A 26,386-nucleotide genomic window follows, 5' to 3' on the forward strand; every position below is an offset into this window, starting at 1 on the left:
TGGTCACATAGCAAGAAGAACTGATGGCAGATGGACCCAGGCAGTCATAGAATGGATCCCACTTGATAAAAAGCATCCACGAAAGAGACCTAAAACAAGATGGATCGATGACATCAGCAAGTATTGCGGGCCCAATTGGCAAAAGAAAGCTCAGGACCGGATAGTTGGAAACATGCAGAAGAGGCCTTCATCCTGCGGTGGACAGACAGTGACTAAAATGTTGTTGGTGATGTATGCTGTATATGCATATACACATATTTACCACGTTGGGCATACACCATACAAACCATTTTAATTACAGTGTGCATTTTTCCTTTGTTCTTTGCCATAAAGCAAACTTACTTGCTGAATCATTTGGTGATAAGGATGTAGGAACTCCAGAGGAATAGTCCAGTGAATACTCAGTAGAAGGCCCAATAGATTGCACTTCACTTAGTGAAACATTATGTGTTTCTGTTTCAGGCTCTGAAGACAAGGTCAAGCTTTCTTCTGAAGATTTGGAAGTTTGGGAACTGTAAGGGTTGCTATCTGCTGCATCATCAGACGTGCTGTTATCCGGCAGGGATCTTAAAGTCCTTTCTGCCCCATGTACAAATGTGGTTGATAGATAGACGCTGTCTGTTGAAGCAATAGAAAATCTTCTTCCCGCCTCTGATCCCTTAATGGTTTGAAAATGGTCTGTAGAGCCTTAAGTAAGATTAAGAATTCAGATTTCATAAGCATCATTTATGCAATGTGTTCCAACACTACAAGTCAAATTAAGGGTCATAATAAAAGAACCGACTCTCAACAATTTTTAGTTAATTCAACACAGCATGATTGTTCTCTGCCCAGAGAGACATGCTGTGAATTAAACTTCTAGGCATAATCCCTATATCCTTGTTATATAGACTTTGATTTTTTTTTTTAAAAAAAAATCTGTTTTATTGTGACTTTGTGCTAATCTTATTACAGCTTGGTAGAAAAGGTAAGGTTCAGTTCATCTGCCTTGTAACAATCTTTTACTAGGTAATGGTTATAAAGAGAGGTTTGCATTTATGTATTATTTGATTCATCCAATAACTTCTCAGATTCTCTGGGTGGATTTTTTTTTGATGGTGGTGGTGGTTTCAAGGTAGTGTTGCCTATCTGGACTAGCTCTTGAATTTTGGGGGAAGAGGTTTACCCTTGCCTGCTTCCTAGGGCTGTGAGAAATTGATTGACCCAAGTTCGCCCAGTTACCTTTGTGCCGCAGTAGAACTCAGTCACCTGACTTCTGGCCCAGTGCCTTAAACCAGGGGTCCCCAACCCCCAGTCTGTGGACTGGTACCGGACCGTGGCATGCTGGCAACCGGTCCGCACAAACAAGCAAAGCCCCATCTGTGGGGTGCAGGCAGCACACAAAACCATACACTCTCCGGTCCATGGAAAAACCTTTCTCCACAGAACCAGTCCCTGGTGCCCAAAAGGTTGGGGACCTCTTCCTTAAATGCTACTCTAAACTCTCTAAGTGGATTACAAAGTTACTTTTAGCTTCTCACTGCTATTATTGTACTATTATTGCAAGTTTGTACTGGCATGTAAAGAAACACTTTTTTAAAAAAAAAAAGGAATCTTGTGGAGAACATAGCTACCAATAATTAACAAGCATTTGAATTTTTTCCAGTATTACCATAAAATCAAAAACGACGGTTAATAACATTTTTATTATAGGTAGTCCTCAAGTTACAACCTTAATGGAGACTGCCCATTACATCCCTAAGTCATAATGGTTGTAAATGGCTCAGGCATGTGACCAACCTGATTTTATGTTTTTTGTGGCAGTTATTAAGCAAATCACCATTACACAAATGCCATGGTCGTTAAATGAGCCAATGGTTTGCTGTGTATGCTATTTTGTTGCAAACCCATCATAAAATGCAGTCACATGACTGTGGGATGCTGCTGTGGGATGTAGCCATGTTGCCCGAAGCGCAGTCAGATGACTGTGGGGAGAGCCAACCATCATAACTTCTGATCTAGGTCATAAGTCCCCTTTTTTGGGTCTGTTGTAACTTCAAATAGTCATTAAGTGATTGATTGTAAGTCGAGCACTGCCTGCATTATGCATATTCATCTTAAATCATCTCAATGAATGAATATTCCAAGAGGTACACAAGGAAGGCATACATTTACCCAACTGAAAAATGGCCTTGCCTTTAAACAGCAGCAAGTGCTGCGTCTAAATACATTATTTTAGAAGCCAACTTTGTTATCCACATATTTAGAACAGTCCTCACATCCTTGTTTTTGTATGAAATAAATATAATTATCATATAGTTTCAATGGACGATATAATAGCTACGATAAATAAAGCATATGATGAACACTTTGGTCAGATAACAGTGTGAGACCTAAAAGAGAAAAAGTCTACCATTTGCAAGCTTCATGCCTACAGTTATATGAATCAGTGAAAGTGGACTTTTTTAAAAAAAAACAACAACAACTGTAAACAGGAAGGGAAAAGAAGAGAAAGAGAGCAATTTGGAAGGTCTACAGGGAATGAATGAACAACCCTGGTCTCTAATGGATTTATAACCATGGCCATAACAAGAAAGAAAAAAAAAACTCACTTGAAAAATCTTTTGTAGAAGATGAAGAACCTGAAGCTTTTGATGAAGTAGTATGTAAAGACTGTTCTAGGGTTTCTGTGAACTCCGTTTCAGTAGAGGGGGAATTTTCATTTCCACCTTGCGATGTAGCAGATGACGTCTGGATTATCACAGAAGAACCAGCATCAAACACTGACAACTCTGTTGTGTCTATGGATCTGCTCTGATTAGTTAAAGATACAAATGTCTCATCTTTGATCACAGTAGAAGAGAACATACTCTCAGTCTGAGTGGCCTTCTTCTCTATATTGAAGTTGCTCAAGGCATGGTGCCTACTTCTGGTGTCTGCAAGAGAAGATGCAATCATTAGAAATGTCTACGTGTTAGAGTTTCAGACCACTGGAGTACATACCGGTATATGTTAACACAAGAATCGTAGTCTGTTTGTTGAGAAGTCCCTGTGAATTCAACAGAGTATACTAGTCCTTTATATGTGCGGTTTATGTTGTAGCCTATTTTTATTTATCTTATTACACTTTTCAATATAATTGTCATGTCGGTCTCCATTCAAATACAACTTTAAAAAATTAAAATAAATATTAAGGAACACTACTGGATTCATTCCTCGACTTATAACCACAATTGGGGCCAGAATTTCCATTGCTAAGCAAGACAGTTGTTAAGTGAGTCATGCCCGATTTGACAACCTTTTTGCCACAGTTGTTAAGTGAATCACTGCAGTTAAGTGAATCACATGGCCATTAAGTGAATCCAGCTTTCCCCCTATTCACTTTGCTTGTTGGAGGTCACCTGGAAAAGTTACAAATGTTGATCACATGATCCCTAGATGCTGCAACCATTGTATATATATGCCCATTGGCAACTGCCCAAATGTCGATCACGTGACTATGGGGATGCTGTGACATTCTAAGCAACTCTGTGTGCTGTTTAAAATTGGAAATTAATACTTCATTTTGGTCTTTGGAAACATTTCTATTGCATGTCATATTAAATCTGGCTACTTTATGCAGACATCTCACAATTAAACCAATTAATTTGTTAACAGTAGTTTCATTTTTAGATTTCATCACGTTAAAGATCTTCATGTCCTGACCTGGACTTCCAGTTTTGCGTAATAGTGACATGGCCAAGGGATTGCGGAGCTCCACACCCCACAGCTGGTTTTGCCCTGCCAGGGGACCCTAAACGAGTCTAAAGATGCCCCAGAGAGGCGACGAAGAAGGAGGGCCACCCCGTCAATCACAGAAAGATGGCGGTCTTTCCGTTTGATCCAGGGGAAGCCCACCAACCTGACAGTAGAAAGGCTAGCTACACTTCAGTGACTAGCCCAAGCTACCAGCATCAGAGGTCCAAAAGCACCAAGTAAGAACAATTGTGAATAGCGTGTTTGGAACTGGGTGAGAACACAGATATTCTCTTCTCTATTTTGAAATTGATTTCTTGAAAAAGATCCCCAAGAAGCAAAAAATCCTCTAAAAGTAAGAAGGAAGGGGATTATAACACCACCCTTTCATAGATGGAAGCGGCGATTTAATTTCTATGGGGGACAGAAATAAATTGAAATGGATTAATATAAAGCTATAACCTAGATAAAACTGAAAACTATGGAAATTGTTAAGATTTTTTATTTGAAAGAATATTGAGAAAATTACAAGAAATAATTTTTTCATTTTAAAAGTTGGAAAATAAATAACTACTGACATCTAGTGGTGGATCAGAGTATAGAGCTACAGCTGCCTTGACCCAGAAACTGGCAAGATGCCCAGAAATAGACATTCCTTTGATCCTCAGCTAAATAGAGAACAGCTGGGAATAGAGGAAAGAAAATACTTCCTATTGCAGAATGAGAAATACAATTGTTATAAAATCTGCTGACCTTCTCAGATTATAAACACTTACTGAGCTGTGATATTTAAGTTCAAGAATCGTTTGCAGAGAAAGAAAAACCTTGACTTATTGGCCACTTTTCTAGGGGGGAAATTACTGGATTGTTTTTAAATGTTGAACATTTTAAACTGTTCATAAAGATAAGAACTATATAAGACTACGGTGCTTGGAACTTAAGACAGGTTGGTTTGATGAAACTGGAGATTGAATATATAACCAAAAGTGGTAGGAAACCACACTCAATATTCTTTTCTAAAATCCTCTGTCTGGAATATCAGAGATCTGCAGGAGCAATACTTCAAGAAAAGACAAATATCTTCCAGGAGGAAATGCATGCTATGTTGCAATTAATTCAAATGACAATTGTTTCAAATCATGAGATTAAAAATAATTGTGATGATATAAATGAGCACATCCTTGACCTAAGCTCACAATTAAAAAAAACTCTCAGAAAATGATGACAAAGAATGAACAAATAAATCAGACAATAGAACAAAAACCAGAGGAAAGTGACCCAAACATGGGGGCTACAAACAAAGAAAATCACAGTTTAACACAGACAAAGAAAAATCTGCAAGATTTTGCCATAGTATTGGAAATGGAAAACACATTTTATTTTTCAGGACTTCAAAACAAAACTGAGTATAAAAAAGAAGATTTGATAAAATGCACTATAGAGCTGTCAGGAGAACCACTAGAGTTTGGGAGACAAAAGATGAAAAGAGAAAATGAAGGAGAATGAAAATGGAAGCTTCTTAACGAATATAAATGGGTGAAACTCCCCCTCAAAAATGCCTTACTCAATTTGTCTTTCCCATTTTTAGCCACACTTATAAAAATATAGGCAGAATCCCCTGGCAAGCTGAACACACTGATTCAGAAAGCTACCTGGCAAAAGAAGAAGGTGAGAGCTAGACTCAAGAGAGATGATTTGACCTACCAGATGGAGTACTACATGACCAAATACTTGTTTGAATATGGTTAAAAAATAGTTAAATTTTGGACATGAATGGGTTTCATAATAAGAGAGATATGATTTACTAGTATACTATTATTTTATAATATGGGAAATGTGAAATACTGGGATGATTTAAATGTATGAAATGTTTTGGATATTTAAATATAATCAATTTTGAGAAAATTATAATTGACAAGAAATGTTTTGATTACTGAGGAAAAATTAAGCTTAAATAAGAATTCTGAAAACAGGACCTACAGCGATTTACATAAGATGATTTTTTGCAAACACAATTGTAAAACAAGCTGATTAGAAAAGACACTACATATTGATGTTATTGTTATTCATATAAATATTAGAAAAATCTTTATATTCAACTTTATATGTATTGAAAATACTAAGAACTATAGTTGCTCAATGTTGGTAAAAGGAGAATATTATTGGAAGAAGAGAGGATCAAGGAAAGGTATTTCTAGTTAGTATGTTGATTATGAAATCATAGAAATTAACAATTATTGATTGTTGTTAAATATATGAACTCAGACAACACGTTGTTTATGAAGTACTAAAGATTGTTATTGTAAAAAATCCATAAAATATATTAAAAAAAGACCTTCATATCCTATTTCTCTTTTTTAATATTTTTTTTATTTTCCATTTATTCAACATATACAACAAAATTCACTTTACAAAATAACCATAACCATAGGTGCCGCTTGCTCCTTCCCCCCACGCTGCATCCACCCTCTCTAATACCTTCCCTCCTATTTCTCTCCTCCCCCACCTACTCTCTTCCCCTCCTCTTCTCCTCTTGCCATCCTACTTCCTCCCTTCACCTTCCTCCCCTCTCATCCCTCTCAAATACAGGAATACAGCGTAGGGGAAGTGCCCAAGCAGCACCTCTCTCGTAAATTACCATATCTATATTATCCTATTCTACCTATTTACCCACCCACTCTTGATATCCTATTTCTCATGAATGTAAGAGCAGAAAACATCTTTGTGATATTCCAATAAATGATTGTTCTAAAATATCTGGAGATTATCAGATTAGGAAAAATAGTTCTGTATCATTGTTGCAACATTTGGCATTGCCTTGAACTTATGCTAGAAAACAATCAGAATAGAGAATATAAAATTTCGAAAAAAGAATGTAAGAAAAAGGGTAAAGCACTTTTGTTCATAAATTACTTTTGAACAAAGTCCCCATTATTAAAATTATTCAGCAAACCCCATTATTGGATTCTTAGAAAAGAAGCTGTTATCTTAATTCTTTTTTCCACAGGAATCTGGATTACGTCAACCAAGTTAAAAATTACTCTGAAATCTGACATAAGCACAATGATCTCTCTCTTTTACCTGTTGTTTCTGATGGAGCCTCAGAATATATAAGTGCTTCTTCAGTGAAATCATTATTCCCAGATGATAAATTCATTTCTCTGGTGTGTTTGGGTGTCATTGTATAAGAAGAATCAGCAATATTGAATGAGCTGGTGATGTTATCATTCATAGAACTGGATGTTTGGGTAATATTATAAACATTCTTGACTTCTCTTAAAGTTTGTAGTGTGATCTCCTTATCTCTGTCTGATGAACTTGAAACAGATGCACTGTCCTGATCAGAATGGGAAAATCTGGTCTCTATATTTGAGCTGCTGCTTTCTACACCTGAAATACAATAGTCAAATATTAGAGGCATTATGTTCATATGCTAAAGGAACACCACAAATATGCTTCCACAATTACACTCATGCAGCTCTAATAGAAAATATTAATTTTGCAGGGAACAACCACTGGTCTTATCAAAGAAAGGAACAATCAAATTAGAACACTGTAACTAAAGGAAGTTAACTGTTTTTTCATTCATAGCTCATTTTTATGTTCAGCTATCATATGGCAGAATGTAAGACATCAGCTCCGTTACAACATATTTTATTCTTACTGAAATTAACTTAAAGCATTATATTTTCCAAAAAATAGTGTTAAAAGTTTTGACTTTATCTTTTATTTTACGTAATCTTCCTTAAAATAACTTCTCTATATTTTATTAAGCCATTTCTTTAACTACTGAAGATCTCTTCAGAACTACTCAGAAATACTTGCATTAATTGTTACCATAAGAGAAAAGTCTCTCCTTCTGGAATACACTTTATGTAAATGTAGGCTAATGCCCCAATAAAATGTTATTATTAACCAACAACTTTCAAGAACTTTATTAATACAATACAATAACAGAGTTGGAAGGGACCTTGGAGATCTTCTAGTCCAGAGGTCCCCAACCTTTTGGGCACCAGGGACCAGTTCTATGGAGAAAGGTTTTTCCACGGACCAGAGGGGGCGTGGTTTTGTGTGCTGCCTGCATCTGGCGGATGGGACTTTGCTTGTTTGCGCAGCTTGATTGCTGGCATGCTGCGGCCTGGTGCCAGTCCACAGACTGGGGGTTGGGGACCCCTGTTCTAGTCCAATCCCCCGCTCAACCCCCTGCTTATTGATGTAGTCTAGAACTGTAGGTGCTTTTATAAATTAAACAGTTCTCTTTGCCTTTATTAATTGAGCTATGAAATATATCTTAGGAATTTTCTACATGAGAAATCAAACATACACTGAAAAAATTATATTAATATCATATTTAAAGAAACTAGTACCCCATCTTCCACAAATATCTATAGCATATTCTTATCCATTTATTATAATCTAGCTCTGGAAATCAGCCCAATTTTTTCTATGACATTCAAATTCATATTCCCATCCTACCCTAGCCCACGCCCTGAGGAATTCTCCTCCTATATATTTGGTAACGTATTTCTCCATAGTTATGTCTAATTCAAAATAATACTTTTATAATGGTTTCAACCCAAAGGAATTATAAACATGATTCATTTTTCTCTTAGTTTCACTGTAAATGAAACTAGACCTGAGCTGTAATTTCAGAACTCCTACATCTATTGCATTTTACCGTATACAACAGAGAGGGAATCAAAACAGTTGCCTATTAAACTACAAAGAAAGGAGATTCTGAATTATGACTCCAATATATGATCCATTAAAACAAGTGGAATGAAATTTACCTCAATACTAGGGGAAAAAAGCGTGCTTGTTTTTTCCCCTTGAATTCCTAATGCCCTTTAGCCATGATTTTTTTCCTACCCATTGCTATACTCAACTTACTATGGTAGGATGAAAGAAGGAATATGCATTTGACATTTCCTCTAATATTGCAAAACCAACTGACTGGTGCTGAGTCAAATTTTCGAAAAGAACTATCTGTGGGGAGAGGCTGTGATAAGAGATGAGGCTGGTGGACACTAATATGTTGCAATATCAAGGAAGGAATCCAGGGCAGATCACATGACCAGCAAGAGCTGAACCAATAGAGATCCTCTACAAGGCTAATGACTTTGATTGTGGCTTCCCAGTTTGGTATTGAATTGTTTTCTAGAAGACAGAAAGAGGCTTATCCCTATATGTGACATAATTAGCATGTGGATAAGGAAGGGAGAAATGAGGGATCTTATGAGACGTCAGAGAACCTATGTGGCTTTTTCTAGGAAAAAAAGATTCCAGACAGTGGCACATATTGTATATTATATGAATATACAATATTAATTTTAGCTCCTGTGGAGAAGAGCAGGCAAGACTCTTTCTGCAAGTGCCAAGGTAGTCCTCGACTTATAACAGTTTATTCAGTGACTGTTCGAAGTTACGATGGCACTGAAAAAGAGTTACTTACGACAGCGTTTCATACTTATGACAGTTGTAAATCCCCGTGGTCAGTGGTGGGATTCAGCCGGTTCACACCACTTCGGCAGAACTGTTAGCTAATTTTTTGTTGCCCAAGCCCAGAATGGACTTCTGGAAGTGGCATCCACACAGAGAACCGATTGTTCACATATTCGAATCCCACCACTGCCCGTGGTCACATGATCAAAATTCAGATGCTTGGCAACTGGTTCATATTTATGATGGTTGCAGTATCCCGGGTTCATGTGATCCCCTTTGGCAACCTTCTGACAAGCAAAGTCAATGGGGAAGCCAGATTCACGTAACAACTGTGTTATTAACTTAACTGTGGCAAGAAAGTTCATAAAATCGGTCAAAATTTACCTAACGCTTGTCTCACTTAGCAACAGAAACATTGGGCTCAGTTGTGGTCATAAGTCGAGGACTACCTACAGTGTTCTGAAAACTGACACCAGATGTCTTTCATCCTTACCTGCTTTTTCCGAAGAAGCTTGCAAATGTGTACTTGTTCCTTCAGTGAAATCAGTGGTCTGAGGAGTTAAATCTGTTTCTACTGGAGTTAACAGGTACGAAGAACCGGTGAGGCCTGAAGAACTAGAGGTTACATTATGCCAGGCTATGGATCCTTGTGTTACATTGTGAGCATCACTGACATCTCTCGGGGTTCGTAATGTCCTCTTCCCGTCTAAGCCAGATAGAACTGAAATGGAGATGTTGTTCAGGTGATAAGTGGAGAAAATGCCCTCTGTACTTGACTGACCACTCTCTTTGACTGAAACAGAATAGGAAAGAATTAATTTTCCTAATTTTCTCATAAATATGTACATGAAAACTTTCTATCAATTTTCAAATTAAAAAGTTGCTGTTAATTTCCTTTAGGATATTTTATTCTATACAAAAATAGAATTAAAACTGCTTTCAACTTCCTTTGAGATTATATTTATTCCACCTATGATTGGGAATACTGAACCAGCTGCTGCTGCTGCTTCTGTTTTAAAGAAAAGATTTCTGAATTCTTATTCAGGTAAAAAAATTAAACCTAACCAGAGATGCCGGGAGTTAGGCAGCATATATATTATTTTTTGCTGGGGGGGGGGGGGAAGAGGAGAACCACTCACATAGGTGGAGCTGCACGCATGTGTGTGCACCAGCCTGCTCACATGGCCCGGTTCCAAATAGGCCATGGCCCGGTAATGAGCCATGCCTGGCGGTTAGGGACCCTTGTTCTATTGGTTAAGGTATCTGGCTAGAAAGTGGGAGATTGTGAGTTCAAGTTCTGCCTTAGCCATGAAAGTCATTCTCTCTCAGCCCAACTCACCTTACAGAATTATTCCGGGGGAAAACAGGAGGAGGAAGCTATATTGGCTATGTTCACTGTCTTGAGTTATTTGTAAAAATAATTAAGGCGGGATACAAATAAATAAAAATAAAAAATAGAGTAGGATTGTAGGATGAATACATATCCTTGTTATACATCATTCCATGACAAAAAGGAATGGAAGATATTGCTATGCACACAGTAATTTTCAAGTAATGTTCTCTGTTTCTTTGCTTTCTTCTTAATTTGTATTGAGCTGTTTTAAGTTCCTAACCAACTTCCACTGACCTCAGCATTAATTGGCTCTCAATTTCTGGGATCACTGGATTGCTTATGATGAATTCTATCATCATAGTTAAACAGCATTTTCCCTCACAACAGACCAAAATGTGTCCAAATCTGTAAGCAATCACACTTATTGCAAAGAAAATTAGTACCATTCATTTTCATCTTAATTGCACTATACTTGGGACTGTTCTATAAAAACTAGCAGCATCTATCTATATACCACAAAAACTCTTGTGTCCATTTGTCACCTTCAATTGGGCAAAACTGGAAGGTATTGGGTAACAATTATTGAACCAAGATAACTCAAGTGGATTAATTTACAGAATACCAGGATCCCTGACTTCCATGGGAATGTAATTTGGGAAATCTGTGGCCGCTATAGTACCACTGTGCCCTCCAACTATATTTCCTAGAAACCTGTAGATTACATGTACAAAGGAAGATGGGAGGGCCATATCCCTGCCCTCTTTTCTGCCTTCCTCTGGTTCCCAAATTCAACTGGTTGGTAGTAAAGCACGATAGGAGAGCAATTGGCTACTTTGGGACTAAGGCTGAAATTTAATTCTTAATAGCAGTGAGTAGTAAGAAAAGGATGCGGGAGTAACTTAGTTGCCTCATGACAAGATGGGGCTGGACGGGAACCACTGGTGGTTGATGGGTGAGCCCTCTTTGTCCTGTCCCCTTTGAAGGGGATATGCCAGGATGAGGAGCAAGAATGCAATTTCCTCATGGTCCACAGCTACATTTGTTTCTGTCCTCCCTCCCAGAAAAGTAGCAAGCAGTTCCACGGGTCAGCCGAGTTAGAGGAGAAGGAGTGATTTCCAACACTCCTGCCAACTTCCCACAAGCAAAATCAATGGGGAAGCTGGCAGGAAGTCAGAAGTTGCTCCCACTCCCCCTGCTTTTTTGCCCACCTGGGGTCATTTCATTATTTCCCCCCCCCCTCCACACAGAAATGTGCCAGGCAGTGATATTATGCTGCTGAGGAAACAAGACATTTGATAAAAATCAAACTACTTTAACACTTATACCATAATTTAAACAAATTCATGGTTAAAAGTGTTTTTAATTTCTTTCATGTTTTAATTATATGAATTAAACAAATCCATCTTTATTATGGTCCGTAGATTAACAAGAATATATGAACCCATAAGATCTTAAAATGCATAGAAATCTCAGCAATTGCTGTTTCCGTGAGAGTTTTATCTTATCCTATCACGTTGGTATTATCTTTACACAAACCCAAAACAAACAATGAGGGGGGGAGAGTAATAATTGCCTTTGAGTCATTCTTGACTGCTGGCAATCACCTGGACAAGTCCTGTAGTTTTCTTGGCAAGGTTCGTTTTTGGAAGTGATTTGCTTTCTAAGACTGAGACAAGGCCAGGCCCAAGGTCATCTAGCTGGCTTCATGTCTAAGCTGAACTAGAACTCAACAAATGTGTTTCTAGTTTGGTGCCTCCACCACTACACCAAGCTGGCTCTTCAATTTAGTACTCTGAAAATTTTATCCTTTACCCGTTGTTTTTGAAGGAGCCTGGGAAGGTATAAGCATTCCTTCAGTAAAATCAGTGTCTTCAGGTGACAAATCTGGGCTGATCTCTTCTGGAGTTTTCACATGAAAAGAATGAGCAACATCTGAATTGCCGGAGATGGTAGCATTGGCAACAGTAGGCGTCTGTGTATCACTTTCAAAACTACTGACATCCCTTACAGTTCGTAGTGTACTATCTTCACCTCTTTTTGATAGACTTGAAACAGATACACCATCTCTCTGAAAAGTGGAAATTTTCTCTTTATTAGAACTGCTCAAGTGGCTATCTTCTGCAGCTGAAAAACAACAGCAAATATTTAGATATACCATCTGCCAGCAATGAATGAAGACCATGTTTTACAACCTATTTGGTAAACATTAATTTCAAACGGCAGATATCTTTAGCCTGAAAAATAAATGTAAAAAATTATGATGACAAGTAAATGTGTGTATGTGTATGTGTCATAAGGTTTAGGCCATCTTTTCATTAGATAAGTAGAAACTCAATAAATGTATTCAGGTCTTGTTATTTCATAATATGCAAATTATTAATTTTGGAAATCCCATGAATCACTTTCTCAATAACTGGAGATTTTTCTTGTCCTGAAGAACTGGACAATATGCTGTAGTGTACTAATTTAAATCACTGGGCTACATCTAACATTATGAAAATCAATTCCAGTCCATCAGCAGAACTGGATGCCTCTCGTGACTTATTGTGTGAGTTCCTAACCTTCTAGAAGAAATTTGGGGATTGTGATATAGTGGTGAAGGAGGAGAGAGGATCTGATCTACTGATTTCAGATGATGGACATATTCATATGCAACTTTTTACCTCAGAAGTTTATTTTAATTGTTGTGTGGAGCAGATTATCAGATTAAATCGTACATAGCCAATTCAATATGTAATGAGACATGTCCATTTCCACACATATTTTCAAGCACTCAGAGCTTTGTTAACATTTTAATTCAGTTTATCCTATGTTCAGCTTCACAATCATATAATCCTATTTTTTTACTTATTTTATACCAAGCTTAAATGATTAGATATAAGCATCTTAAAATGTTTTAAGATTACTGTATCAATTCAAACCAGTTCTAAAGAGAAAATTATCCAAAAGATTAATAGCGTCAATTATTTTAGCCCTAATTTCACCATAGAGAGAAAGGGAAAAAAAACCTAAGTAGATTTTGACATTTAAAAATCAGTTTAGACCTCCTTTGGAATTATATTTTATTCATAAAGCAGGTATAACAAGAAACCATCAGCAATTGTTCCATGACAAAGAAAAGAGAATCTAAATTATTACCACAGTGAAATCCCATCCAGTTAAAATAGTGTATAAGTACATTCCAATGCTAGAATATCAGGAAAAACAGCATGATCCATTGAATTACAAGGGAGCTTGATCCAAAAGTTCCATAATGTATGGAGTTAAATCTAGCAGTGGATTATGCTAGAGACCTCTGACCTCTAAGGTACTTGATTTCCGTGATTCCTACAACCCACAGCAGTTTCCAGTCCTATGATTCTATGATTCCTCACAAAGACTGGATTCAGTGAAGTATAGGATATGGTACACAGAAGATACAGTACAACATAATATAAAGAAAATGGCAATCATCTAGATCTCCCAGCTGAATTAAAATTATTTCTGATACAATGAAATCTATTTGGGATACATGTTTTCTCTACATCTCTTATACAACTGTATATATATATCAAAATACCATAGATCTCTACTTCTCTTAGAGATCTGTGTAGAGATCTATGGTATTTTGATATATATACAGATATAGATATATGTATGGGTGTCTATGTGTGGGTGCAAGAGTAATTTGAGAATCAGACTGATGGACTACTGGACTACTGCAATGCAGTTTCCATGGAGCTGCCCTTGAAGAGCATCTGGAAGGTTCCGCTGGTACAGAATGCAGTGCTATAAGCAGTTATGGCTCACCATCAGAACATGTTACACCTCTGCTCTATGAACTGTATTGGGTGCCTGTGTACTTCCAGGTTCAACTAGTTGTATTGCATGTAGGATTTTGAGTGCACTTTCCTGCATCTTTGTTTATATTTATATTATTTGTTTTTATGGTTTTTAATGGTTTTATTTGTTTTGCTGAACTATGTGTGCCACTAAAGTCACAAATGTGAAATGGGTGGCTACATAAATTCAATAAATAAATAAAAATAATTTCAAGAGGCTGGGAGTGACCTATACATTCCTTCGTGGCATGAGGCCAGGTTATTTAAGGGACTGTCTTTGCCTGAAGATGTCTATCCGTTCCATTTGGGCTGTCAGGAGAGCTCTGGGTCCCCTTCATTAAGGAATGCCATTTGTTAATGGTGGTCATTCTAGGTTTTTTTTTTAACCTCAGCTACTGACTTTGTGTATGTTTCTATTATTGATATGTGTTTTGTGGTGTTTTTAACTTTCGCTGGCCGCTCAGAGAAATTAATTTGAGATGAGTGGCCAAATAAATTGAAATTGCAAATAATAATAATAATAAAAAAGTCAACATACCTTTAATAAACTTCACCTTCAAATGTCTTAGCAGTTTGTTTTTCCAGTTAACCACTCCAACCCTTTTTTCTCATCTAATATGTAATCGTGACATTTTGTTTTTATCTTGATACCAGACAAGGTTCAGAAGCTCAGAAAACATTTTTCTTTACCTGTTGCTTGTGAGGAATCCCAAGGATGTGTACTTTCTGCTTCCATGACATTGGTGAACCCAGGTGGTAAATCTTTTTGTCTGGTTTGAATTGGAGTCAGCACAGAAGAGGAATCAGTAAGAGCTGAACTGCTGGGTATTTCACTCTGAGAAGCTGTGGATAGTGACTCCGGATGGTAAGAACTACTGGTGTGCCCTATTATCCTCTTCCCACTTCTGTCAGATCTCTTCTCTGTGTGAAAATTAGAAGTAATGCTCTCCATATCTAAGCTGCTCTGTTGCTGATCATTCTGTTCTGAAATGCAACAACAGAAAATTAATCCATACAGTTCCAAAGAACCCAAGCAAGTTTTTATTTACTTTTGGAAAGCCCACAAAAATGCCACTCATTAAAATACACATAAAGAAATAATTTAAGGTCTTAAAGGCAGTTATGTGGTATATTAACAAATGCAAAAAGGGATAGAATACCTGTGTGTGCAAATATTACCTGTTTGGTACCTCATCTTACTGCTGTAATACTTCGGTATGTTTTGTTTGTAACGCACTGGGCCTGATAAATATATCTAGATAAGGCCCTTTCATGGAAATGCAACATGCCATTTTATGAGTGGTAGAAGTGAGATTTCTACCAAGGTCTAAAAGAGTGGCTATCAGAATTATAACATTTGTATTTTTTCAAATGTATGGTAAGATTGCATGGATGCCAAATTGGAGAACAACAGAATAGCTTAGGAAATCTATCAATATTTTAAAAGGTATGTATAAAAAAAAATAGAAGAATGTTCTAATCTGAAAATAGTTACTGTTGGGTATAGTAAATTAGGGACAGTTGTTTTGATCTTAATTTCACTATACCAACAGTACTAGCAAGAATTAAAGCTTTACATTTACATTATATAGTCTCTCTTTTTTTTCTAGAATAGCTCATTTTAGTGAACGCTACTATTTTAATAGTCAGTGTTACAGGAGAATTTGGCAAGGTAAAAACATGTATTTTAAGACAATTTAAGATTAAAATGTGTCAACTTTTAATAACATCTTTCATGATTTATCTATAATCATATTTATTGAGAACAATTAGTGAATAGATAATTTAATTTAGTACTACCAATATGATTAGTACAGTACTCTGATCTATTATTACAGGTGAAATATTTTTCTCTAATGTAATAAATAGGACTTTGTTTTCTTACTGTCAGTTCTTACAGTTTTTATCCACAGTTTTTCAGAAGTTTTCCAAATAATCAGTGCCATCTCTTTCTAATTAAAAGTTGTAATAGGAAATCTAATGTGTGCCTGAGTATTATCTTTCATGCTTTACAGAATAATAACTCAGTCTGTCCTAGTGCTTAAACTTTGTCATATGTATTATTCTGGACTAGAGCCAACTTCAAACTAAATTTTATTTTCCAGTTAAAGAAGACGCATGATTTCATTCATCTTCATCTCCTCGTGACTTCAGTTCATGTATTTTCTAAATAAACAGCTTGTTCTTTTATCTTACTTTCTTATTTAATACCCACCCCAAATATTTTCATTTTACCTTTATCCCAGGGAGCCTTAGCAATGCTTGAAATCCAGAAGAGGATTTTCCTTATTTACCTGTAGAAGCTTGAGAAAATGTAAATGCTTCTTTTGTGACAACGAAATCCCTGTGTAACAAATCCATTTCTTCAGTCTTTTCTGGCCTGGATGAAAGCCTTGAAGAACTGGAAGTATTAGTGGTGGCGAATGTTTGTGTTATATTCTTGGACTTTTTTTCATCTCTGACCAATACTCTTGAAACAGTCACACTGTCCAAGTAAGAACTGGACATTTTTCTCTCTGTGTTTGATCTGCTGTTCATCTGTTTAGTATCTTCCACAGCTGAAATATACAATAAAAAGATTAGATGAATCCCCTTCAGGCTGGATTAACATAATGCTTTTTCCCTAATGGATATTTATATCTATTTAATGGAAAACATTAGTTCTGTTGGGAATAGGTGTTTTATTGTTATAAAGAAGATTGAGAACTTACATGTAAAACCTATAATGATGACAATTAAATTTTCCTCTACATTTGCTAGTAGTTATTACCTGTTATACTCAATTTTTAATCATATATAAGACCAACTCAACTTATCTCTGATGAATACTGACTCGTGATATCTAATCTGTCCTTAATTCCTTAAACTAAGGAATTAAACTGGAGGGAGAAAACCTCTTCTATTTCTGATAATATTAGAATTTAAAATTAGCTAAGGTAGATAAATAGTGGGATTCAAGATATATTATATGCATAGCACACAGATATAGTTTACTTATAGTACTAACTCAGTTGCTTAATCATTTGTTGAATAAGTCAGGTTTGGTTCAACAACAACCATAAACCATCATTTAGTATATCACGTCAGCTGAGTTTATACAAATCAAAACAGGTAATCACTGATTTGCAACAGTTCATTTAGTGACCATTAAAGTGACAAGGGCATTGAAAAAAGTGACTTATGATCATTTTCACAATTACAATCGTTGCAGCGTCCCCGTGGTCATGTGATTAAAATTCATATGCTTGGCAACTGGCTCATATTTATGACAGTTGCAGTATCCTGGGGTCATGTGATCACCTTCTGCGACCTTCTGACAAGCAAAGAGAATGGGGAAGCCAGATTCACTTAACAACCGTGTTACTAAATTAACAGTTACAATGATTCACTTAACAATTGTGGCAAAAAATGTCATAAAATGGGGCAACCTCACTTAACAAATGTTTCACTTAGCAACACAAATTATGGATTCAATGGTGGTCGTAAATTGAGGATTAACTGTAAGGTCAAGCTAAAATTGAAACCTAGTATACCACTTTATGGCCATAATTAAATGACAGAACACAGAATTTGGTATCATGATGTGGTGTTGACCATTGCTGTAATTTGGATACCTTTAAAAGACTAGTGAGAATTCAGGGACAGTCAATCTATTGATGGCTCCCCAACCTAAATGCTATGTATTACCTCTAGTATAAGTATTGGGATGCCTCTCTATATCAGTTGCTTGAGAACATGAGCAGAAAGGTGTTTTGCACTTCTCTCTAGTATGTGGGCTTTCCATGGACATCTGATTGGTCACTGAGAAAGGATGAGAATACAGAATGAATGACATCTCTTGCTTTTCATACACTTTTGACTATACCAGGGGTAGGCAACCTTGGCTCTTTTGTGACTCGTGGACTTCAACTCCCAGAATTCCTGACCCAGCATGGCTGGCTCAGGAATTCTGGGAGTTGATGTCCACGAGTCATAAAAGAGCCAAAGTTGCTTACCCCGGGACTATACTATTTCCCACAACCTGGACTCTGATATTTATTTTATTCAACATAGTGTAGTATAGATCTTCCATATCTTAACTGCAAACATCCAGAAGCCAATAGATGATGGTAATGAGGTTTAGAAAATTCTAACTGTTTGCTGCATACTAGTGGCTCTCTGTACTTCAACATACAGTTAAAATCTGAAATCATGTTTAGTATCCATTTTAATGAAAAAGGTTTTTTTTACAAAAGTATTCACATCCATAGCTTCTCAAATATTTTATGTGAATTTTGTCCTGAAGTTTGAAGCGTGTTAATTTCAATAAATTGTTGTTCAATAGATTACATTATAAACAATGAACTCAACAGTTATTGATATTGTAAAGGATATATTTAATTCTACCAAAGATTACAAATATATTCCAAGGATTAGAAAAGTAAATATCTCTTTAAGATTGAAAAGAAAATATATAACTCACGGGGAGTTGCTAGCAACTATTCATTTTAGTCTTAATTGCGTGGGAAATATAAATCATAAGCATAATTAGATTAAAGAAAATTGTTTTTAAATTGTTCTGGACATCTATTATATATTTTGTATAATAATATTGATACGGAAACATTAGCAACTGGTTGCATGGAGTTTAGTTGTACCAGGTCTCTGCAGAGATTTTTTACGCTTTTAAAATGTGTCGTTTTTACAACAATGTTCTGGGTTTGTTCGTTATTTAGACTCTGGATTTCATCAAGAGAAAATGTGGCATAAACAAAACAGATTATTGTAATTGTGAAGGTAATCATCATTCCTTTTATTTGAATTTTATTTTGGAGTGCAGTTCTTATAATTGCTCAGTATTACCTTCCCTACATTAAGCCATTAAGCCATAAAGCCATTGTTGGACGTATCTAATTTTCTTAAGTGATTCCACCTATTATTAATATGATTTATTTGAATCCAATAAGATAAAATTTTGGTAACCAAATTATCTTTAGTGCTGACGTCTCTCAAAAAAGATGCAACTCTCTGCAACACGTTTACCTTTCCCCAGTGTTTAAGTGAAGATTTATTTAAAACAGTCATATATAAATTCTGCTCCATTTGTCCCATCCTTTTTTCCAGAACAATTTGTTTCCCTAGTGATAACTTATTTTTCCTTTTCTTTTTAGTCTTTTTCTATTGATCTAGAACATTTGGCTCTATCCCTACATGAATAAAAGACTACTTTGAAATCTTGATCATATGCAAGATCCCTCTCCTTACCTGTAGTTGCAGAAAGAGACTGAGAATGTCTGTCTGTTGCTTTAGTTTCAACAGTGTCTTGTGTTGACAGTTCCATTTGTTGGGAGTCTGCAGGCACTACCACGTAAGAAGAATCATTGGGGCCTGAAGAGCCAGACATTTCAAGGTTAGGAATTGTGGACACAAAACGTGGATTTTGAGAACCTCTGCTCTCTGTGACAGTTTGTAGTATATTCTCCCCACTGGTGGATATTTCAAGGTTTGAGACAGCAGATTTAGAATGTGGACCTTGAGACCTGCCGATGTCTCTGAGAGTTTGTATTATCTTCTTCCCATTTGTGGATATTTCAAGGTTAGGAATTGTGGACACAGAATGTAGATTTTGAGAACCTCTGCTATCTCTGAGAGTTCGTAGTATCTTCTCCCCATTTGTGGATATTTCAAGGTTTGAGACAGCAGATTTAGAATGTGGACCTTGAGATCTGCTGGTGTCTCTGAGAGTTCGTAATATCATCTCCCCATTGGTGGATGTTTCATGTTTTGAGACAGCAAATGTAGAATGTGGACCTGGAGACCTGCTGATGTCTCTGAGAGTTTGTAGTATCTTCTCCCCATTTGCGGATATTTCAAGATTAGAGACAGCAGATGTAGAATGTGGACCTTGAGACCTGCTGGTGTCGCTGAGAGTTCGTAGTAACTTCTCCCCATTTGCGGATATTTCAAGATTAGCAATTGTGGACACAGAATGTAGATTTTGAGAACCTCTGCTATCTCTAAGAGTTCGTAGTATCTTTTTCCCATTTGTGGATATCTCAAGATTAGAGACCGCAGATGTAGAATGTGGACCTTGAGAACTGCTGATGTCTCTGACCGTTCGTAGTATCTTCTCCCCATTTGTGGATCTTTCAAGGTTAGGAATTGTGGACACAGAATGTGGATTTGGAGAACCTCTGCTATCGCTGAGTGTTTGTAGTATCTTCTTCCCATTTGTGGATATCTCAAGATTAGAGACCGCAGATGTAGAATGTGAACCTCGAGAACTGCTGATGTCTCTGACCGTTCGTAGTATCTTCTCCCCATTTGTGGATCTTTCAAGGTTAGGAATTGTGGACACAGAATGTGGATTTGGAGAACCTCTGCTATCGCTGAGTGTTTGTAGTGTCTTCTTCCCATTTGTGGATATCTCAAGATTAGAGACCGCAGATGTAGAATGTGGACCTTGAGAACTGCTGATGTCTCTGACCGTTCGTAGTATCTTCTCCCCACTGGTGGACATTTCAAGGTTTGAGACAGCAGATTTAGAATGTGGATCTTGAGAACTGCTGATGTCTCTTATAGTTTGAAATATCTTCTCCTCACTTTTATTGGATATGTTCAGAAGTGTCATATACTCCATATCAGACCTGGAAATTCTTCTCTCTATGTTGGAGTTTCTGCTTAACTGATGAGTATCTTTCATAAATAAAATAACAAAAGGAAATTATATATGCAACCTGCATATTTTGGCAGAATCTGTCAAATTTTATCCATACAGTAATTATATTTGCGCAAATATAATAGAAGGCTAGTCAATTTCTTAGGCTTCTAATTTGACAAAAATTATAAACATTTGGGAAAGAAACAATGGTTCAAAGTGTTAATAGGAAACTTTAACCTTGAAACAGGTACAATTAAAAACATTGCTATACAATCCCAAATGTATTGGCATAGTAATGCAGAGGGAATGAGAGGAAGACCCAAACACATTGTCCCTTGTCCATGTTGTAATTAATGCTAGGAAAGTCTTATTGCTCTGCCTCAATACAGTGATGTATCAAACACAAGTGGGATTAACTTCTGAGTAAACCTTTGCATGATACAAATTTTAGGATTATTTTGTTGAACTAAAGTTTCACATAATTAATGAGTTGAGTACAAAGCATATATAAACAGAACTAAAATCAGGATATCAGGCACAATAAGATCAATAGTCTGCTTCACACATCATGTTTGTTATGGTTCAGTGTGATATGTGACATTACCCTAAGAATAAAATCATAGTGGTTTTTCTTTCTACATGTTAAGGTAATGCTCAGTTAGCTTGTCTAGAATGATTCCATGCGATCACGCAATGGCCCAAACGCCCAATCCAAACCTTGAAATGATTTCAATCATCTCTCATAAATTTATCAATATTTTAATATTTTATTTCATGAGGGTTGCAGGCATCCAACCAGCATTCCAGTGGTGGAGGGGTGTCTAGTTTGCGCCATGTTGCGGACTCCTGTGAATTTTTATATTGCTTGCTTTTCTTCTATTCAATGCAGAAAATTGAAATATTCAAGAAATCAACTTAAAGAAAGCTGGCAGAAATTAATAAAGTCAGAGCAACACACCTTCAGATTAGCTCTGCCCCACATGTCAGATTAGTGCCAAGCAGTGCTGGCAAAACATTCTCAGGGGTGAACAAAGCTGGTATTGTTATTATAACTTTATCCACTTTAAGCTATAAAGACCAGTCAGTGCAAGACTAATATGTTCTGTGTTGTCTTAATGATCTCATTTACTGGGATGCAATACTCTAGTGGAAATCATTTGCTTGTTTATGGAGTTCATTTATGTCGGAGTAAACTATTTCTATGAACTCAGCAAGCTACACACTCATACTTTTACAGTGAAGGTTGCCAAGCTACAATTCTAAAAAATGCCAGAGAGATTTGAATTATTTGACAATAGTATGGAGTAATTACAGGCAGAAAAACCTTCAAAATATTTGTTGAAGGCCTCTTCAAGTCCTGACAGTTTCTCTCACACAAACAATGGAAAACAGATAAAGAAAACGCAACTATTCCATAGAAAAGAGCAGCTGTAGAAACACAAATTTAAAAAGACATGTTTCTTGCCAAGCTGTGTTACTTGGCAGACTTATTCCTGATAATTTCATGCTTCATTTTGAAAAGGATAAAAGACACAGCAAGGAGAGGGGAAAGGGAGCAGATATGAGGTATATATTAGTGTTTTTTATTATTCCCAATGAAGGTTTTGAGACCTAAGCCTTCACCCTAAATCAACAAAACAAAAAGCAAAACAGTAACCTATCCACATATGAAAAGGTTTTGCACTGCTGTATAAATTCATTTTATTTTGACATCTAAATTGAGAAAGTTTAGTATTTTCCAGCAACTATTGAGAGAAAGATTGGTTTTGTTTAGTTGATAATTACAGATTTCCCCCAATTTAGTCTCCTCAGTATATATTCCATCCTACCCAGCCCATTTTATATCAATTGAAGTTCAGGACTATCTTAAAGAAGTTCTCTTTAAGTGTTTCACACCATCTATTGCAGTTTGGAAATCTGCAATATGGAGGATTAAGGAGCATTTTAGATTGTGGGTTTACTCTTGAAGAGGAAATGCAGACCAACTTAGCATATACTGGATCTCTGATTGCCTACTGAACAGCAACACATTTGCCTTGTCTAGATTTAATGTCAGCCCGTTCACTTCCATCCTGTCCATTATTAAATTAGAGCAATGTTCTAGAGCAGAATCATGACAAGTTCCCAGCCCTATTCTTTGTAGTCTTTTTTAACCATGCTGTCAATCACAGATGGTAGTCTACCATTGTTTTAAGGCAGAGTACCCAAAGAAACCTTTATATGAATTCTAGAAAAACAGTTAAGAAAAAGAAAAAAATGAAAAAATCTTGCCCCCGAATAGGCGTTGCAGCTCCATCCCATTGCATCAAAATTGCTATTCTTGCAATCCAAGCTTGCCATGAAATATAAATTGTAAACTCAAGGCTGCCAAAGGTTTGTCCACCCTGATGTATAGTAGTATCACCTGCTTTTTCTGATAGTAAGAAATAGAAAATATGGAAAGATACATACTAGTTTGTGGAGAAGTATAAGACCGAGTAAGCACAATCCTTGTTAAAGAATCAGGCTGTTTAGCATTCGATGTCCTACTTTGGGGTATTGGCAATGTTACATGAGGTGACCATTGGATTTGACCAGAAGATGTAGCAAGTTCTTTTGGAGTAGCTGGCCCATTTCCAGTGAAGTTCTCTCTAAAAAAGCGGGAAGTCCTTTCTGAACTCTGACTGAGTGTGGCTGAACTGTCCATGCCTGGAGTATGGAAACTGGAAGTTGTGCTGTCTTCATTCCAGGTACTAGCTGTATGGTGGTAGTTCTCAATGGCTGAAATAAGAAACAGGGCTGTTTCATTATGCCTTTCTTTGTTTATGATTTAATTTCTAGAGCTGGCCACTTATCAATCCATACTCTGAGTGGCTAACAAAGAAGGTTTTTTTTCTACTTTTGTGTGCCACCCAGAGTCCACTGGAATTTGGTGGCCAATATATTTAAATAAATAAATAATAATTTTAAAAATGAACAATGCATTGAAATCTGTAATGAAAGACAAATATACCAAGGGAAGAAAATCTCTTAAATGTAAATATAATAGTAGTACAGTAACAGCAAACAAACTTTTCTATTTTACTTGGGGTTTTTTTTCCTAATGAAAAGCATTAAATGGAAAAACATTAATAAACTTTAATTCTGAGTAAGCTGAAACATGTTTCAGAGGGGGATGAGGAGAAACAGACTATTTTTATTCCAATATTTTTCTCATTGAAGCATGACCCCCTTTGATATATATATAAAACCCTAATCCTAACCCACCTCATGAAGATTATAAGCAAAAAAAAAAGTAAATGCAAGGATAGTGTTCCTTAATTTTTTGCCTTTCACTATCATGTCTCCACTCAGAAATGAAGCCTCTATCTTATGATTATGTCATCAAAATCAGTTTTCCTGTATGAAACAACATTTTAAATTTTTTTACAAATGCATATGCCTAGAGCAGGGGTATCCAACCTTGGCAACTTTAAGATTTGTGGACTTCTATTCCCAGAATTCATGGCTGGCTGAAGAATACTGGAAATGGAAGTCTACAAGTCTTAAAGTTGCCAAGTTTGGCGACCCCGGCTTAGAGTATAAGATTCTAAATCCAAGCATACAAGAATGGAGATCTGGTCTGCTCCTTCCCATTTGGGTTTCAGGAGAACCTTTATATCCTGATTATTATGTTAAATGCAGGAAGGGAGACATGCTGTAACTGAATTTGATATATAAATGTTTTTGATTTATTTATATGTTGTATTTGATTAATTTTGTGGGTGGGTAATTATCTGGGGGGGGGGATTCTGATAATTAGCTACCATTTACCATATGGCATCATCACATACAAATAAATTACTTTGTGACCTGCTATGCTTAATAAGCAGCCATTCTATTTTTTAAAAAGTATGCCCAGTTACAGTATTTATATTATGAAAATACCTACAAAAACATTTTCAAAACTCCAATCTTCCCTATATGGTTGCCTAATCATGTAATACATTATATTGTTTCAGTGTCTTTTCCCCATTTTAGGTCAACAGTTCAGATACTGATGATGAAACTCACCTGGATGTTTTTTCTCCAAAAATGGAGAATTTGCTGTCTTGGGAAAATGCTTCCTCAAAGTCACTGATTCAGAACTGGCAATACCCACCATATTTGGTGAGGCACTTGCTCGCTTAGTTTGTGTCATTTGAGATAACTGTGGTGTCACATTCACAGATCTGATTAGTTTGGTATAAGATGTGGTACTTCTTGTGGCAGCTACAGATGCTGAAGCGAGGTTGGTCCAAAACGTCCTTACTTTATCATTTCCAGATGTACTGGATGCATGTAGACTCCGTATATAGGAAGTGGAAATCTTTGCTTCAGTGTTTGGATTTTCTACATCCTTTTGTCTGGTCATAACGGCTGAAGATGAAATAAAGAAAAACAGAACAGAAACAAGGCTGAGGTGAAATCTAATGACTCCAAGCAAGTGTATGTTTACTGATGGAGGGTAGATATAGAGCACATTTGCATTTGAATTCTAATATAAAAGGAAGTTTGGTGGAAAAACCTGGATGGAAACTAATCAAGGATGGATGGAAACTACTCAAGGAGAGAAGCAACCTGGAATTAAGGAGAAACTTCCTAACAGTGAGGACAATTAACCAGTGGAACAGCTTGCCTTCAGAAATTGTGGGCGCTCCATCACTGGAGGTTTTTAAGAAGAGGTTATAGACAGTCACTTGTCAGAAATGGTATAGGATCTCCTGCTTGAGCAGGGGATTAGACTCCAAGATCCTTTCCAGCTCTATTCTGATTGATATATATGTTCGGGTGTATGCCTGTGTATATAGGGCTAAATATGGATAATAGTTTGCATATATGCTCATGAATGGTAAAAAGTGAGATCCATGTTGGTCATATGCGTGTTAGTGGTATAGGACCTACTACAGTAAGTCCCATCTTATGCCTTCCCTGCCTTAAAACTGAAGATCAGGCTACAAAAGTCTCCCATTCCTGGAAACAGTTTCTGCAGCTGACTTAGATAGCAGACTGACATTCATGGACTTTCTTTTCCCGATCTGGTCCTGTCACTATGATCTCCTAAATCCTGACTTTGATTATGCTCAACCCCCTTCTTATTACCCCGTTTTTCTCCATCTTCTGGTTCTTCTGCAGCTGATTGCTGGCTGACCTACTAAGCCCTTTAAACCAGATTATATGAACAATATAAATGATTGTAAGTTCCTGTTTGTTTCATATTTCTCATTTCAGAACATCCATAGGATTAAACAAGCAGAATACAATGGGCTTTAATTAAGTTGTTTTTTCATAACATACCAGCATCTGTTTTTTTTTAAACCCAAATACCCCAACCTCACCAGACTCTTTGTTTTTGTATCTACCTCATTCTATGAGAACCCTAATAGTCATTAATTACAGGACTTTGGAATTTATCTTGGTTTTCTAATGACACATACA

The 26,386-nt window shown here is 36.5% G+C and overlaps 1 protein-coding gene across 3 annotated transcripts in view; it reads right to left on the reverse strand.

The window, feature by feature from the left end:
- The window catches only part of HEG1 (heart development protein with EGF like domains 1), an 82,619-nt gene that overhangs the window by 20,785 nt on the left and 35,448 nt on the right, over nucleotides 1–26,386 (reverse strand). Inside the window, exons 2-12 of one of the 3 annotated variants that reach the window (XM_039323761.1) lie at nucleotides 24,983–25,327; nucleotides 23,402–23,710; nucleotides 19,555–20,985; nucleotides 17,998–18,111; nucleotides 16,605–16,868; nucleotides 15,001–15,294; nucleotides 12,521–12,613; nucleotides 9,650–9,949; nucleotides 6,796–7,104; nucleotides 2,592–2,915; nucleotides 343–687 (exon numbers count right to left, since the gene is read on the reverse strand). In XM_039323761.1, coding sequence (XP_039179695.1) covers nucleotides 343–687; nucleotides 2,592–2,915; nucleotides 6,796–7,104; nucleotides 9,650–9,949; nucleotides 12,521–12,613; nucleotides 15,001–15,294; nucleotides 16,605–16,868; nucleotides 17,998–18,111; nucleotides 19,555–20,985; nucleotides 23,402–23,710; nucleotides 24,983–25,327 — 4,128 coding nt within the window. Of the gene's footprint in view, nucleotides 1–342; nucleotides 688–2,591; nucleotides 2,916–6,795; nucleotides 7,105–9,649; nucleotides 9,950–12,301; nucleotides 12,614–15,000; nucleotides 15,295–16,604; nucleotides 16,869–17,997; nucleotides 18,112–19,554; nucleotides 20,986–23,401; nucleotides 23,711–24,982; nucleotides 25,328–26,386 lie in introns of all 3 variants that reach the window. The other 2 variants (XM_039323759.1, XM_039323760.1) reach the window with 2 other exon arrangements.

The sequence above is a fragment of the Crotalus tigris genome, unplaced genomic scaffold (genome assembly GCF_016545835.1).
Source record: "Crotalus tigris isolate CLP2741 ecotype Arizona unplaced genomic scaffold, ASM1654583v1 scf7180000024282.1769268, whole genome shotgun sequence".
Classification (NCBI taxonomy): Eukaryota; Metazoa; Chordata; class Lepidosauria; order Squamata; family Viperidae; genus Crotalus; species Crotalus tigris.